General features: G+C 36.2%; 1 protein-coding gene across 1 annotated transcript in view; it reads left to right on the top strand.

Moving 5' to 3' along the window:
- Positions 1-7,677: 7,677 nt before the first annotated feature.
- The window catches only part of NEB (nebulin), a 244,026-nt gene continuing 234,376 nt past the window's right edge, over positions 7,678-17,327 (top strand). Inside the window, exons 1-4 of the mRNA XM_070737126.1 lie at positions 7,678-7,713; positions 13,588-13,626; positions 16,670-16,757; positions 16,836-16,975. Of these exons, the coding sequence (XP_070593227.1) occupies positions 7,678-7,713; positions 13,588-13,626; positions 16,670-16,757; positions 16,836-16,975 (303 nt within the window). The remainder of the gene's footprint in view (positions 7,714-13,587; positions 13,627-16,669; positions 16,758-16,835; positions 16,976-17,327) is intronic.

Here is a 17,327-nt window from a genome sequence, read left to right as displayed (position 1 = left end):
TATTATTATTATTTATTACATTTGTATGCTGCCCCTCTCTGTAGACTCGCGTTGTTGAGAGGACTCCTGAACAAATGTTTTGCTTCTATTCCAAGCGAAGGTGGGTTGAAATGTGAAATCTTTTAAAAGATATCCTAAAGGGTTAATCTTTTGTGCCTAAACCGAATGCTGCATAATATGCAATATTCTACACATTAAGCCCTTCCTTTTGTAGTCAACTTTAATAGATGACTAAGCAAAGCTGCAAGGGCTTTACTCAGCCAAGGGAGTCCCAGGAGGCGAAATGTATGATGCATCTGAGTAATGTATCTTTCACCTCGCACAAGCAGCTATGAAAATGAATTCTAAAAATTGTATTAAGAGCCCGTGCTTGAAGGAGCAAAGGAGGGGAAGATGAATATGATTCATTTACGTATGTGACACTTTCTGTATTTACATGTATTATATACAACTGAATGGGGTGTTTTAGTTAACCTAGGGCAAGGACTCCCTAGTTATGCTTTGGCATCCCCTTAATGAGGCTGTTTTGCAGTTAAATGAGATCATCTGAATATATTAAAGAAACAACAGGTAAAAGGGTATAAACCCATCATCACTCATGCAATTGTTTTGAATAAATAAAGTATTTGAAAAAGGAATTGCTGAATCAGAATGCTCTAAGTGCACATTGTATTTCCATACAGGGCCAAAGAAAACTTACAAGGAGGACAGGAAAGGAATAGTATGTACCTTTTAGCAATAATATCTTTAATTCCTTGTCATCTAAGCGATCAACAACTTCCTTAAACTGGTTTTCTATTTCTCATATACTTTAAGGTTTCTTTTATAGTTATTCTTAAAATTATCAGTTATATGACTTTCAAAGTCCCTATTTGCATCTTTTATTATTTTCTTACATGTCTTCAGTACAATTTTTTTTTCTTATTGTTTGGTCAACACTGTCAAATTTTGCAGGAAGTTTGCTTTCTTCCTACAACTTTTTATGCTATTTATAAATCTGATTTATGTCTCGTAGGATTTATTATTCAAAGATGATTATCAGATCCTTGTATACCAGTGGTTCTCAACTTTTCTAATGCCGCGACCCCATAAAACAGTTCCTCATGTTGTGGTGACCCCCAACCATAAGTCTAGCTCCAATTCTCCCAACAGAGCTTTAAGTTGATTGGCAGAAATGTCAGAGGGACACCACCCCTGTAAACACCTGATTGGTCGGATTGTAAAAATATGTTCCAAGGTGCCAGAATAGAAGCTTTAGTTCCTAACACCACAGGAAATTTGTCTTTTCCCATGGTCTTAGGCGACCCCTGTGAAACGGTCATTCGACCCCCCAAAGGGTCTCAACCCCCACATTGAGAACCACTGTAAATCTATACTGTACATGTAAGCATAGCAGCAATAAGAACTACTAATCTGGTTGACGTTCCTTCTGTCTATCACTTAGATTTTGCTAAACAAGAACTTAAAAAAACAATGCCTAGTAGCAATAGCATTTAAACTTATATACCACTTCATAGTGCTTCACTGCCCCCTTTAAGCAGTTTACAGAATCAGCATATTACCTCCAACAATCTGGGTCCTCATATTACCCACCTCGGAAAGATGGAAGGCTGAATCAGCCTTGAGCTGGTCAGGATCAAACTCTTGGCTGTGGGCAGAGTTTGCCTACAATACTGCATTGCACCACCACAGCTCTGTTGATCTAGAGTCCTGATAAATTTAGGACCCTTAATGGAGGTAGTGGGCAGGGACCTGTGGAGTACCAAGCACCAATGAATGAAACTCATTGAAAATTGAAAATATATGAACAGGATAACAGATCCATAAAGGCGAGAACTGAATTTAGCATAGAAGCATCTGAAGTCAGTGTATGATAAATCTTGTACATAAATAAATATTCATGCCTTTCAAATTATTGATAGGTCTTCTGGTGGACTGATGGTACCAAACATTTTGAGTAATGAAGAATGTTCCCATCTACAATTTAAATTTGGAAACTGGATTCATCATTCCAAAATCAATGATGAAGTCACTATCCCCACATACTTACGCTTCATGATTAACTATGGAGGGATCGTTCAGCAACTGTCTTGAAGTATCATGAAAGAACTGTAGTGTCATTCAAAGGGATGTCTCATCTTTGTAATCAATCCCATCTCACGATTATACATAGGGCACTGTTTTTAAAAGTGATGTCAAGGAGGAGGTCATGTACACATTAACTAGCAGCCATACTTTAAAATAAACAAAGAAAAGAAAAAAATACTAGCTTATGGTATACACATATGATGGCCATAGTTCCCTCTAAGCTGAGCAGTGAGCAATCGCTCACTTAAAAATCACCATCAACTCAGAGTTTTCCAAACCTGCCCAGAAGCCGAGAGGGAAAGAGTGAGAGGGAAGGAGAGAGAGAGGAAGAGAGGAAGAGAGGAAGAGAGAGAAACAGATAGAAAAAAGAGAGGAAGGAAAAGAGAAAGAAAAAGAATGGGAGTAAGGAAGAGAGAAAGAAAATCAAAATCTACTTTGAAACTAGCTCAACTATTGAAGTGGCATTTTGATATTGATAGAGTTGCCCTATTATGAGCTCACTGTTATAGACCCACAGTACAGTATTTTGTTTTGAAATTCTCTGAGGCAAAACAGGGTGGGGTTTTTATTTGTTTGTTTGTTTGTTTGTTTATTATTTCTGTGCCGCCCAGTCCCAAAGGGACTGCCGCTCAGACACTATACTTTTCCGCCCACCCCCCAAAAAATTAGAGGGAACACTGATGATGGCATTCAGCTATCAAGATAGACTCAATATGCAATGAAGAGCCTATGGCTTGACTGAAAGTGAGGGGAAGGGAATTTCATGGGGAGTCACCCTTCACACTATGTCATAAAAATGTTGCTTTGGTTTTGGCAATCCATACCTTAGTAACTTAGTAACTTTACAATTTATGCATGTTATGTTTGTTTGTAGGGATGTTTGGTATTACAATAAGGGTTTTTAGTTGTTTTAGTATTGGATTTATATGATGTTTTTTATTACTGTTGTTAGCTGCCCCGAGTCTACGGAGAGGGGCGGCATTCAAATCAAATCAAATCAAATCAAATCAAATCAAATCAAATCAAATCAAATCAAATCAAATCAAATCAAATCAAATCAAATCAAATCAAATCAAATCAAATCAAATCAAATCAAATCAAATCAAATCAAATCAAATCAAATCAAATCAAATCAAATCAAATCAAATCAAATCAAATCAAATCAAATCAAATCAAATCAAATCAAATCAAATCAAATCAAATCAAATCAAATCAAATCAAATCAACTAACTAACTAACTAACTTACACAAACCCATCAATACATATGGCTTTGTATTTCAACCTGTAACAACTACATTTGGCAGTGTTTTTGGTCTGACCTGAAAACATAGCTAACCTTCAACTGAGAAGACATTAGGCCAAATCTACAAATGTAAAGCAGGCATGTCTTAGAACTAGAATAAGTAGCATTTTTATGGACAAGCCTACTGGTTGCAGGAGATGTGGTGGTGATGATGATGACAATTATACAACATAGAACATTAAATCACTATCTTCCATTTTGCATCTACAATTTAATCCCAGTCCCAGAAAATATTGAAAGCAATTATTTTACCACCACCACCCTCTCCTTTTTTGGAATGATTTATATTAAAAGAGCAAAGAAACAGAGAGCCACAAAGTTAATGCATGGACTTACTAAATGTTTGTTTGTTTGTGTGTGTGTGTGTGTGTGTGTATGTATGTATATATGTATTTATCCATCCATCCATCCATCCATCCACCTACCCACCCATCCAATTTATATGGCCATATATCTCAAAAAATGGTTCTGAGCAGCAAATAGAACTAAAATGGAATAAAAACAATAGCAAGCATTACAAAAATGTAAACATAAGTAGTGAAGAAACAACACAACCAGTCCCTGCAGATACCTGAGGCCACAAGCTTGAGCACCGAACCCGGTATGTAAGGCCCTATGAAGAACCAGCAAAGTCAGGTCCATCCTGATCTCCAGAAGAAGAATGTTCTAGAAGGTGGGTGCACCATTAGAAAAGGCATGTCTTCTGGGCCCCATCAACTGTTCTTGAGTATACCCATTGTGTCAATCTTTTCTGAATGCCATAAGCCTCTGACTTCCACTTTGCATCTACAATCTACTGTATGTTCCAATTCTAAAAGATTTGAGATTTGATACCCCACAAAGTTGGAAGGGTTGGATGGAGAAAAGACACCAAAACCTACTCCTGATTATCTAAAACATGAGTGTCTAACCGTGGCAATTTTAAGATTGGTGGATTTCAACTCCCAGTATTTCCCAGCCAGCATGAGGAATTACAGGAGTTGAAGTCCACAGGTTTTAACGTTACCAGGTCTGAGCACCCCTGACCTAAACATTATTTATTTATTTGTTTGTTTATTTATTTATTTATTAAATTTGTCATACAAATATAGTGTTGTATTGTGGCATGTTTAACATAATATAGGGATAACGTAGAGATAGAAAAGATAAAAAGACATTAGGACAGGAACGGTAGGCACAAAGGTGCACTTATGCACGCCCCTTAAAGACCTCTTAGAAAAGGGGAGAGGTCTATTGTAGATAATGTAAGGTTGAAAGTTTTGGGATTGGGGGAAGAAACAACAGAGTCCAGTAGTGAATTCCAGGTGTTGACCACTCTATTGCTGAAATTGTATTTTCTGCAGTCTAGTTTGGAGTGATTTACACTTAGTTTGCATCTATTGCATGCTCTTGTGTTGTTGTTGTTAAAGGTGAAGTAGTTGCTAACTGGGAGTACATGGTGATGCATGATTTTATGTATGATTTTATTTTCTCTGTCTTTGATTGAAAGGCTATGGTAAATCATCTCAAGTTCAGAAACCGCAGCTCTTCGGGGAGAATGGGATGAGAATAAAAATGATTCCATTGGCCTCTTGTCTTAACTTCATTGTCATTAACAACTCTTAATAATGGTTTGTATTCCACAAGTCTTTGTGAATAACAGTTGAATCATTTATAAAGGGCTGATGCTCTTGCTATGTTTTGATTGAGGTTAACCCCCCCCCCCCAAAGCAATGATTTCTATGAGCTACTTTGCTTTGCTTGGAGGGTTTACCGAACAGGTGGTCCTCCAAAGGGTCACTAGGTATATTTAGTATCTGAAACTCGAGCACGCCTAACCTGATTGGCTCCCCTCGACCACATGATGGTTTAGGAGCTGATGCATCAGACTAACTTTGCTTTTGCCCAGCTTGTCTCAGGAGGGAGGACAGTCAGAGAGGCTTTGCTCCTAAGGAAATTTATTTAAATATAACTGGTAAGCTTGTGCCTTTTGCTTTGTTTTTTAAAAAAGAAAGACAGGTTGGTTGTTGATTGTTTGTGGGGGTTTTTTGTTTGTTTGTTTGCAGACTTTATGACCTGAGGTTTGGTTTTAAAAAAAAAACTATTTTACAAATTTTAACACACTTTTTTCCCCTAGCATCAAAGTAATCCCTCTTGGGAGGAGATCAATCCTGAATTTGATAAGGCTTTAATGCTTTCTGTTGTTTGGATACATTTTGTACATGGAGATCAATGGCTCTTTTGGCTAAGCTGCCTTTGAAGTCTCTCTCTCTCTCATTCAACTTTAGAACTTGTCCTATTCCCTCAGTGAAACCAACATTTTATCCTTTGATTTTTTAATATATCACCTTGATTGAACGGAATTGGCACTAGGAAAAGGCAGTATTTGAAGGGCCTATATTTAACCTACAGCACCGAAGTACTGCTTGCCTCAGAAGGAATGGCAGTTCAGCTAACTAGACAAAACCAGCGCATCGCTCTGGGGTATTGGCTTACAGTGCAAATATTTTTGTACTAGGAAGCAGCTGTTCTAAGCCTTCATCTCTTTCCCTGCGCCAGAAAAGAGGGACCTGAAATCTCTCACAGCAGGCTCATTCCCATGCATTAATTCATTCATCGCTCCTCTGCCATTTAAATAACAAGAGTCTTGATCTTTTCTAGGACTGAAGTTGGAGAAATACATCGAACACCCCAAAAGCAAAGCAAGAGAGCATCCCTGGAGATCAATGGTGGGACGAGAGAAATTAACTTCATTAAGTTAAGGTCATCTGAACAACATTTGTATGATTTAATGTTTGTGGTTGTTCACTGTTGGAATGAGACCCCAACGTTATTACGGTAGTTTAGGTAGAGTAACATTACATTGGGCCACAGGTAAAATGAGGGTGGGTGGAGGGAAGCCCAACTAAATTTCTAATTAGGAAAGCTTTCGTGGAGGTGACCTAGCAAGTTGCTTTTTTGTGTAACACAATTAAAGTGGACATTTCTCCAGTTTTTGCCGCTGCCGTAGCCAGCGCACCCCATTGTAATGCTATTGTTCTGTGCTAACATGTTGGCTCAATGCTTGGCACTCCTTATCCTAAGCATTAATTTCTAGCTGTTGGTAAACATATTTAGGATTGTCTAGTTGCAGTTCACAATCAAAACTGTAAGTAAATTTCCATTCAAGAAATTATTATGGAGCACCATTAATTTTGGATGGCTGGGTTTGTTTGGTGCTGGCTAAGAATTATCAACTATTAATCTCCCTGTAGATGTTTTTACACAAATTCTCAGTGCACAATGCACAGCATCGTGATTGTTATATATTCCATTTAACATACTCCGTTGAGCTAGGAAGAGATTTTGTCATATTATCTAATTTTTCATTACAAGTACATCACTCAAGAGAGTTCATAGGTACGATAATCTATATTTGTTCCTTGCCTGCATCCTAAGCAATTCTATTAAGCAGAATTGCTATATTTATGCTCATAAAAGAAAATAATGGTGCAATTTGTTTTGGGATTGTGGAATTGGTTTTTTTTTTTTTTTTTTTTTACAAAAACGTAACTGGCTAAACATAGCAGGAGACCAATGGCTCCACAATAAAAAAAAAACCCTGGCTTTTTCCTCGGTTTATGAGATATTGGAGAGAAATACAAATTATGAAGGGATAATGGCAATCTGATGCTAAATATCTCAAGATAAATGATATCCCTTTGCCCATATTTTTAGAAAGATGGAGTGTTTGATTATATTTTTGGCTTATTAATATTTTGATGTTTTATGAACGATATTTTATAAATATTAATCTTTATAAATATTAAATGTTTTAATGTTTTAATATTTAGCCTACATTGTTGAATAAACTACAGATACATTATTATTATTATTATTATTTATTAGATTTGTATGCCCCCCTCTCCGTAGACTTGGGGCGGCTCACAACAGTGCTAAAAACAATACATAATGACAAATCTAATAATTAGAATCTAAAATAGCAATAGTACATTTAAAAAAGTCTAAAAAGCAAGGAACCCCAATATATAAAAGATACATTCGGTCATATCATGCACAAAAACTACATAGGCAGGGGGAGATGTCTCAGTTCCCCCACGCTTGACGACAGAGGTGGGTTTTAAGGAGTTTACATGTCTGTCTGTCACTCTGTGTGTATGTATAAAAAAAGACATTCTTACAATATTTTTATAATGCATAGAGATACTAGCTTTGGTAAGTGAACAACATTGACGTCATCATGCTGATATTTATTTATCTGACTTGCTTTGTGACCAGTGAGTAGGTGGACGGGCTTTCTGCAAAGATGGCTGATGAAGAAGATTACGATGAGGTTGTGGAGGTAAGATTTAAATGTTTGATTTGTTGCTTTGAACTATGCGGATGAGTTTATTATTTCAAAGAAACAGCAAATAATGGCAGGTCAGGAACTTGAGATGGCTGCTTTAGAAGTGAGTGTGTCTCCAAATTCAGAGTCGGTGACCGGACAGTTATAGAAATTGATATATTCAAAATGGCCTCCAGCAGCTGTTGGGTACTCCCAGAGAAGGTCTAGGGCATGAGGTTGTAAGAGTGCATGATGGCAGTAAATGTCCAGTGATGTCTTTTCTTTCCTCCTCTTCCTGCAGATTTAGTCTTAAAAAAGAAATAAAGAAAATGATGCTAATAATGTTAACATTCACATGGGCATTTAAAATGCCCCTAATTCTATCTAGCAACAACTTACTGACCTACATAGGATCTTTATGAAAATTTGTGGGTACATTTCTTTGCCATTTTACCATGCCAGTTCTATATGTGGGCTACTGCAAGTTTTGGATTGTAATTCCAAATGTGCATTGATTATCAAATTGAATGTGTGCACAAATAGTTGTCACTCTTGGATCATATTATATAGCACTAGAGTAAAGCTCTTCAATATTTCTTATGAGCAGCATCACAGTTAAGGAAATCTTTTTAACCTTTCTTTTATTACTAAAATCTTTTTCTCCTCCTCCTCCTCCTCTTCCTCACCTCCCTCCTCCTGATGTTCTTCCTCCTCTCCCCTCTTCTTTTTCTTTCATCTTCTTCCCATCTCATATATGTCTGATAGCCATGCCCATTGTCTTATGATTGTCTGTCTCTTAGTAGACTAATAGTGGTTTTATTTTTCATATTACCATTTCAGTTTTATATTGTTGCATTGTCTCTTCAGATGTCTGTCTTTTTCCTCTTGCCTCTTGGGATATTTGTAGAAGGTGTTAAAAAAAGGCTGCAATTGCTTCTAGTCTTAGTTTTAAGCAAGATAACATTTCCCAGAAACATAGCACATCATCTTCCTGGTTTCTTCCACTGATCTCTTGCCCTCATGGTTTAATTTTGTGTGAGCCAGAATTAAAAGTGCAAAGCATTAGCGAGCAAAGTAAGTTGTTATTTAGACAGAGACAAATTTGTATTTGTATTTTAAAGGGCACACAGCAGAGTCTGTGTGAAAAAATAGCTTATGCTTTTCATTTTGGACACTGATTTGGATTGTTTAGTTCAGAATACTTAAGTGAGAAATAGGTTCTGTTTTTGCTTAGTATGATGACCACACTGCATCAGTGAAATCTACTGACCATTTATTTATTTATTTATTTATTTATTTATTTATTTATTTATTTATTTATTTATTTAGTTAGTTAGTTAGTTAGTTAGTTAGTTAGTTAGTTAGTTAGTTAGTTAGTCCAATATACAATGAGGGTTTTAGTGGGTATATATCTATATACGCATAGTAAAATACATGATGAAGGTTATAGAGGAGATACTCATAATAAAATATATCTATGATAGAATAGAAAAGAAGATGTAGTAATAGAACATATCAATGAAAGAATAGGAGAAGAGATATAGGAATAGAAGAAAGGTATAGGAGATACAGGAGAGCAATAGGACAGGGGACGGAAGGCACTCTAGTGCACTTGTACTCGCCCCTTCTCTACAGATGCTGTGCAATTTGAGGTATGCACAGAAGGCTTTGTGCATGCACAGCGGGTTAGAAATTTAAAATGGTGACGTCCGGGTGGGTGGGTAAATGTCCCATGCTGCTGTCACTACCAGTTCTCTGAACCACCAGCGGCCACTGCTACCAATACACCCAAACCAGGCCAAACTGGTAATATTTCACCCCAGCCACACTGCCAATTTTAGGCTGGCCAGAAGGCCGCATGAGAAAAAAATGGTGCTTTCTTGTTTCTTCTATGCTGGAATGAACATTCTTTCTGTGTCTCTCTCACACACATAAACACAGAGACACACACCTTTGTACATATGTAATCTGACATAAAATTAATAAACAGAAATAACAATGCATTTATATAGGCAAATGAATGCACACATTATCATTTTTCATCTCCTCCCCCAAATCTTCTTACATTTTCCTTTATATATATATGGAAATTCTCAGGCATCCAGGTCATGGCTGTCCCAAAGTTGCTTTTTCAAAAAGTGACTGGACTTTGTTTTTCATTTCATTTCAATTGTTTCGACATTTTGCTTCAAGAAGTCAGAATTGGAATTGATGTCAGAACTGAAGAAGCTTCTTCGATGAGAACAGAAATATCTTCAAGGCAAAACAAAGTTCAGTTGCCTTTTGAAAAAGCACTTTGGGAATTTTCCTTTATACTTGTGGTATGCTTTATCTGGTATACACATGCTGTTAGTTGTACAAGCACCAGTCCAAGCAATGCATAGTGGGGGGGAAAATAGGACGACTCCTACTATCTCCTGATATTCTTCTCATAAAAAGAGCCAATTATATATAAAGCTTGAAATAAACAGTATCTTGACAAAGTTATCTGTAGAAGCATAAATCCTCTGTAAAAAGTGGCAGTGAATCAGGCTCTGTTGAAGGGTGCCAGTATCTTTGCAGGCTTCTCGTCAATGTGATCCATGGAAACGGAGAGGAACCTTAATGCACTAAGTCTGCGACTTTAATCAATGTTGCAGATCCTATTAAATAGAGCACGATAAATCTTTTAATACCAAAATTACATGAAGACCAGTAGAATTTATTGGAGGAAAACATGCTTAAACATCTAGGCCGATGAATAAAACAAGTCTGATAAGGTCAAACAGTAAAAAAGAAGACATGGAAATAAATCATATTGAGTCCTACATGGGTGACATTAACATCTTCTATGTCTCCATTTTTCAAGACTTTTGAGTGTACAGGGGAAATAATTCTAACCAAATGCATTAAATATTTTTTGGTGAATTAAGCTTGCTCTCATGGTGATGAATGCTGTTTTAAACCAAATTGCACTTTGAAGATATGGCTAATTTAAGGCTTGATTTGATACTCTGCAAAGTTAGGCTAAAATTAGCAGTTGCTATAGTATTAGTGAAAAAGAGTTTGGGGAAATAATTTGGAACTATCTTTAACATTAAAGCAGGGACACTTCTAATAATGATCCAAGTTCAGTCTTACTTTCAAAGATAATTTTGTGCCATTTCAACATTTCTGCTTCTTCTTTATTTACCCTGACTCATATTTAAGACGACCCCACAATCAAATTAGTCTAATATATTTCACTGCAGTGGAGGGTTTCTATCAGTTTGGCCTGGTTCAGATGAACTGGTAGCAACAGTGGCAGGAGGCTCCACCTACCCGCCCGGAGACATCATAAACATTTTGTCCGTGCGCAGAAACATTGCATGCATACAAAACATGCATGCGAGCTCTCCCGTTCCTGAACAAAGGTAATTGAAACCCACTACTGTTTCACTTGTATTATAAAGATTCAAGATTACTGACCAAAGAGCTTTTCACAAGAGTTTGTACTGGTGTAACATACAACAAACTATTAGCAAAATGATTTCTCCCATTTTTTTAGGTTAGCTGATTTGCAGAAACATTTTTATTATTACATTCATTTCTATTAGATGTGCCTTGAACATCTGCTTAAATTTGATGAAGTTTCTAGGCATTATTTCCAAAAGAGAATATAAAGTCCACTTAAATAACTGAGTTCCTTCTTGGCTTCTTCATGAACAAGAGAATACTTCAGATACAGTTCGTTTCATTATGAATCTTAGAAGATCATAATGTCACTTTTCTTTCCTGTGTTGAAATCAGCCTATTGATTTGAGGTGACCAACTGGACTTAAAAAAAAAAATCTTCTGAAGCACTGAAGTCACCAATCTCTCTTTTCAATTGTCTTCCACATCTAGGTTCTTTGTCTCTTATACCTCCATCCTGCTTTGTTTGGAAGATCAATGGAATTGAATTTTGTTTGTACTTTTCTGGGAGCTGGATTGTTCCATAGGCATCAATTTGTTTTATAGAATTTGAGTACAGACATGATATTGAACTTTATCTTAGTTAAAACGCTGAGAGGCAGCACTTTAGCCCTGATACAATAGCAACTACTCCCTCCCTCTCTCTTTCTCAAAACATGAAAAAAGCCCAGAAGGGAAAAAATCCAATAGTTGTAAAATATAATCGAATATAATATAGTCTATTAAACGTGAGTGAGTATCCACATGTGAGACCTATAGATATGCACACTATAATTATGTCAATTGAGTTAACACAAAATTAAATCAGCTTATCAAATACTGTATAGCAGGCAGACAGAAAAATTGAGATATTCAAATCCTTGTGGCTTGGAGGAGATTGAATACAAGAGACTCATAGTTTATATGATTGGTTGATTGATCACACATATTGTATAGCAGTATCAGAGGTTTGTTTCCTCCTTTAGATAGATGGGTTTTTTTTAGACTGCTGAGCAGTGGAAACCAATACGGGGTTTTTTTGTCCAGTAATTCTTGTTCAGGCATGGTTTCTCCTTAAATTCAATGCCTTCTTCCTTGAAGTTAAATATGATAATTCACCCCGAAGCATAAACAGTCTTGAGAGATCCAAGAGAAATTCTGTAAGATTATTGGCTATGTTTCCGTTCTGGCTCGAATCATTTCAAACAAAATTTGAGTCATCTGTTTGAATAATCTCACTGCAGCTTTGCACAGCCTAATTAAGAAATATATTTTTTAAAAAGTAATGTGTCATTCTAATAAAATATGATCATGTTTTGACACATCATTCGCCATTTTATGAAAGCCTTTCTTTTACAAGAGCTGTCAGGTAGCAAACTTAAATGAATAGTCTATGACCAATGTTCCTAGGACATTCAATATTTCCTTTAAAAGGAATTAAGAGATAAATAAAAAAAAATCTTGTTAAAGAATTGCTTAGTTCTCTCATGGTGCCATTTCCACAAGAAAAGAATTAAATGTAAGATTGTCAGTGAATGTTACAGACATATCACTTTGGAAATATTGTGGGTTTAACTGCTTTCTACATTGGTATTTGAATTATGTTTTGGATTATCTCCCCTTCCTTAATAACCGAAATGGTACATATAATGAAAGGGTGGTGTTTGATCATGATTTCAGGTTACAGCTAATGATCTAGTGAACTCACGTATCCTATTCACTCACCTCTGTGTTCTGATTTTTAAAAGATTTAACAAGCCAATGGGTGTCCAAAATTCCTTAAGTGTAAGCAGATCTTGGAATTCTTGAATTGGATCCAATACTTATTTATTTTATTTATTTATTTATTTATTTTGTCCAATACACAATGAGGGTTTTAGTGGGTATATATCTATATACACATAGTAAAATACATGATGAAGGTTATAGAGGAGATACTCATGGTAAAATATATCTAAGAGATAATAGAAAAGAAGATAAAGTAATAGAACATATCAATGAAAGAATAGAAGAAGAGACATAAGAATAGAAGAAAGGTATAGGAGATATAGGAGAGCAATAGGACAGGGGACGGAAGGCACACTAGTGCACTTGTACTCGCCCCTTAAAGAAAGTAACATTCCCTTAAAGGGGCTCGAACTCCCAACCTCCAGCTCCCAAAGCAAGAGCTCTACCTCTAGGCTAAAGCTCAGAGCTTTACAACAGTGAAAAAGCTAAATTTCTATGAAAGAAGGAAAAATAACGTCTTAAACAGTATTAAGTATTATGAGTGATTGGCAGCCACAAATCTGCTGGTGTTTATGGAACAAAATGCCTATGGATCTTATCAGCAGCTAAATCTTTGAGCACTTTCCATGGAACATCTTTATCAATCACTTCATTTTTCAGATTGAGATTTTGTTCTTTGCCTCAAGAGAAACACACATGTGTTTATGAATGACCTTGTGAAAAATAATGAGGTTTCTTCTTTGTTTATAGTACTACATAGAAGAGGAGGTCGAGGGTGAACCAGGCGAGGTAAAACCCTCTGCTTTATACACTGATTTTGTGGAATTTAATGCTTTTTAAAGCATTTTGTGTGTATGTGTATAATATACAATAACTCAATAGATTTTTTTAAAACATAGTTGAGTAATTTAATAATAACCTCTGGGAAGAAGAAAGTCAACCAACAATTATATAACAGAATAATGATCTTGCTTTGAGTGTCTTTTGCTAGTGTAGTGAGGGGCAACTTTTTGCTGCTAAGGACCAGACATAAACATTTTGTGGTTAGGAGGCGCAGTAGATAATGACACCTGCACCTAGGCCTACTCTACATGAATGGAATTCTCTTTTAATGGCAGGAGAGACTAGTTCCTAATAGAAAAAATGTAGCTTAGGATAACAAAGTTAAGTAGTTTTCTGCCTGCATGATTACTACATTCTCTTGAAGATGTAGGAGAAAAGACAAATCAATGAAAATCCCGATTCCCCCCTCCCCCCCAGCAAGAATTGGAGTTTTGTTTTAGTTAATGTATTATTGTTCAGTCCTGTTTTTATTTGCCTTAATTTTCAGCAGGCTTTGCCTATTGCGCTGAACATTTTTCCTTGTCCTTATGCTCAGCGGTTTGTAAAGTACTAGTTGAGATGTTTTAAAAACACTTTATTCTCTTTTGAGAGATGCAGATGTATAGTGATGTCTGCATCCTAATGAAATAAATGGGTAATTTTTGATTGGCTTGAATGGTATGATTGGCCTAAAAATGTATACATGTATACCTCTGCTCTTGAAATCTTGGTCATCTGCCAGAAACCCAAGGGAAAAACAGTAGGTCTTAGAGGTTGCTGAATGGAAGTGAAAACTCAGCGAAGAAGAGAGTAAACATATATGTACAGAATATTTCTTCCTCCAAGCGTCTGTTAGTGTGTTTATGTTCATCTGTCTGATGTAAATTCACTTTGGAATGTCCAATGCCATTTTCTTGTTTTTGTTTCTTGTTCAAGTTGCATAACGTATTCACATGTCCTTCATCACGTTCATCTTTGAAACAAGAGTTTTCTTCTCAGGGTTATGTTTTCATAAATGTCACTACCAACCTGAAGATAAAATACTGTAACATTATTTTACTCTAAACATTTGTCATTTATTCCTCCTGGCAACTCTTTTAATATACTTTTAAAAAAAGAAATTAGAAGTCTAGTATTGTTTACGATATCAGCATGGCAGTCAGCAATATTAGAAGCACAATCCCTGGCTTCCTTTCCCAGGCTTCAGAATTACTGAGGAGGATCCTGGGATCTTGCAGATTTAGATTCTTCCTGATTTGGACTGGTTCTATAGAACCGGTAGTAACTTGGCCTAGGTCACTAGAACCGGCAGTGATCCAGGCCTGCCCCACCCCTGAACCAGTTCTCCCGGCAGCGCCATAAATGCCACCATCTTGTTTTTAACTTCTGCACATGCGCATAATTTTTTTAAAGTACTGCGCATGCACTCACAGCTTGGATCATGCACAAGCCCCCATGGCGCATCTATGAGCAAACCGGAAGCAAAGAAAACTGGAACCCACCCCTGATTGGATTACAGATTACTATAGATTACAGGTTGGTGCAGGACACATGGGACAAAGTTATTCCTTCTTTAAGAACATTAGATTTTGTGTCGATGGAGAAATACAGCTGCATGATTCTGAATTTATGAGCTTTATTTGTGTGTCTTTTATTATAGGGGAATAGTTCATAAAATAGCCTTTGAGCATAAATTAGAAAATATAAAAAAGAGAGAGGCTTATTATTTGCATAGATTAATTCTCTCATACATTTTGGAATGATCTCACTAATGTCAATGAGGTTAAAGAAAAGGAAGAATTTGTCTGTTCAAAATTTGAACTGATGTGAATGAGAATGATCCAAATGATGTGAATGAGAATGCAAAATCCAAAAGACTTGGTTGAATTAATAATAATAATAATAATAATAATAATAATAATAATTATTATTATTATTAATTAGATTTATTAGATAGTCTCTGAGGACTATTTAGAAAACAAATATTTCATTTTATAGCAATAAATTGAACAACACGAGCATATTAAAAAGCACTTTTCAAATTGAAGGGAAACTTGGCTATGAAGAAAGTTGTATGATATCCCACCCAACTCTGTCATTTGCTTCTTTGGAAACATAATCAATTCAGAAAAATAGATGAAACATGTCATAAGGACCTTCCTGAATTCAAGAATATCAGGATATGATACTCTTGAATACAGTATGGTAACTGTATGACTACTCCCGGGTACTAGTCATAAACATCAAACAAATAATATGAATGATTCTTTGCAGTCTCTACATTTATTTCATTCTTCCTTGTCCAGAGGTCTAATTTTGAGATTTTTCTGCCTTCACTATATATCTTGAGAATAGGTGAAGAATCAACTCAAATGTGTACTTTTATAAATTGCATGGCCATATGAAACGATGTATGGGTGAAAAAACTATCCAAATAAATGATTCATATAATCTATTATGGGGTGTATATCAGAGGTGGGTTATAACTTATCTCACTGCCGGTTCGCTTCCTCCTGTGCCACTTTGCTACACCTTGTGGGAGTGCGTGCTTTGCGCAAGCGCACATGTGCAGTAACAAAAAATCTGTATTTTTTTTAAACCCAAAACAAGGTGGTGATGCATGCGCAGTGTTGGAAACTCAACTCCTGTGCATGCACAGAAGAACCCTCCCCAATTTTTTTTTAAAAAGATGGTGGCCTCCATAGACTGTTATTGACCAATCCGGTTCCAGGACGTCAGCATGATATCACCAGTGGGTTTTTACTGGTTCGGGCGGACCAGTCTGAACTGGGAAGAAACCACCTCAGGTGTAGATTACTAGCTTTGAAAATCCTTTGGAAATTTTCAAACACAGGTTCTCAACAAAATCCTCTGTATCTCAGGTGTGTTGATTTTCAAAAGATTATCAAGAATATAGACAATTGTAATTCCAAAACTATCAACTAAAAAGGCTCTAAAACTAGCACTGAGTCAGGTGATAAATTTGAAACATCTTTCCACACATTCCTAGACGATTACTGAGTTCACTGAGACCACATACAGAACTGGCTCCGCACCGCACACAGTAACAACAAGACATACTTCGGAAACAAGCAGGCATCCTCCAGAAGCAAGAACGCTTGTGAAACAACATACTTATGAAACAACAACATCATATACTTCGGAAAGTGCAACACAACCTCCAGAAACCACAGACCCTTCTCACAAGGCCTCCCAACCTGTCAGAAAAAAAGTTGTACGGAAAAAAGTGGACACATCTAAGTTTCGAACACCTTACTTGGATCACAGCTCAAAAATGCAAAAGATCTTCAGCGATGTAAGTCAGAAATTTGTGTCTTTTCAAATTCAAAGCAGTTTAATCCTACTTTAATGAGTTTCAGACAATTTTTAAAAAGATCTTTGTGGAGAAAAATATTTATTTTGTACATGTGTACTTTTTCAATGCATCAGAAATAGATAACAGCTATCAATTACTGTAGCATATGGGGGAACTGGAAATCCTGGTCTCCAGAGTAAGCTCGTCAGAAAGTATCAAAGTTGTGCATCATCCCAGTTTAATATTTAGAATAATATGAAAAAGTTTATATGTATATATGCATGTAGATAAATCCCTTCTATTCACATATCAACTTGATGTCCCCAGATCTTATGGAGTCTATTTACTATTA

The sequence above is a fragment of the Erythrolamprus reginae genome, chromosome 1 (genome assembly GCF_031021105.1).
Source record: "Erythrolamprus reginae isolate rEryReg1 chromosome 1, rEryReg1.hap1, whole genome shotgun sequence".
Classification (NCBI taxonomy): domain Eukaryota; kingdom Metazoa; phylum Chordata; class Lepidosauria; order Squamata; family Dipsadidae; genus Erythrolamprus; species Erythrolamprus reginae.
This window is presented reverse-complemented; position numbering and strand designations above follow the sequence as displayed.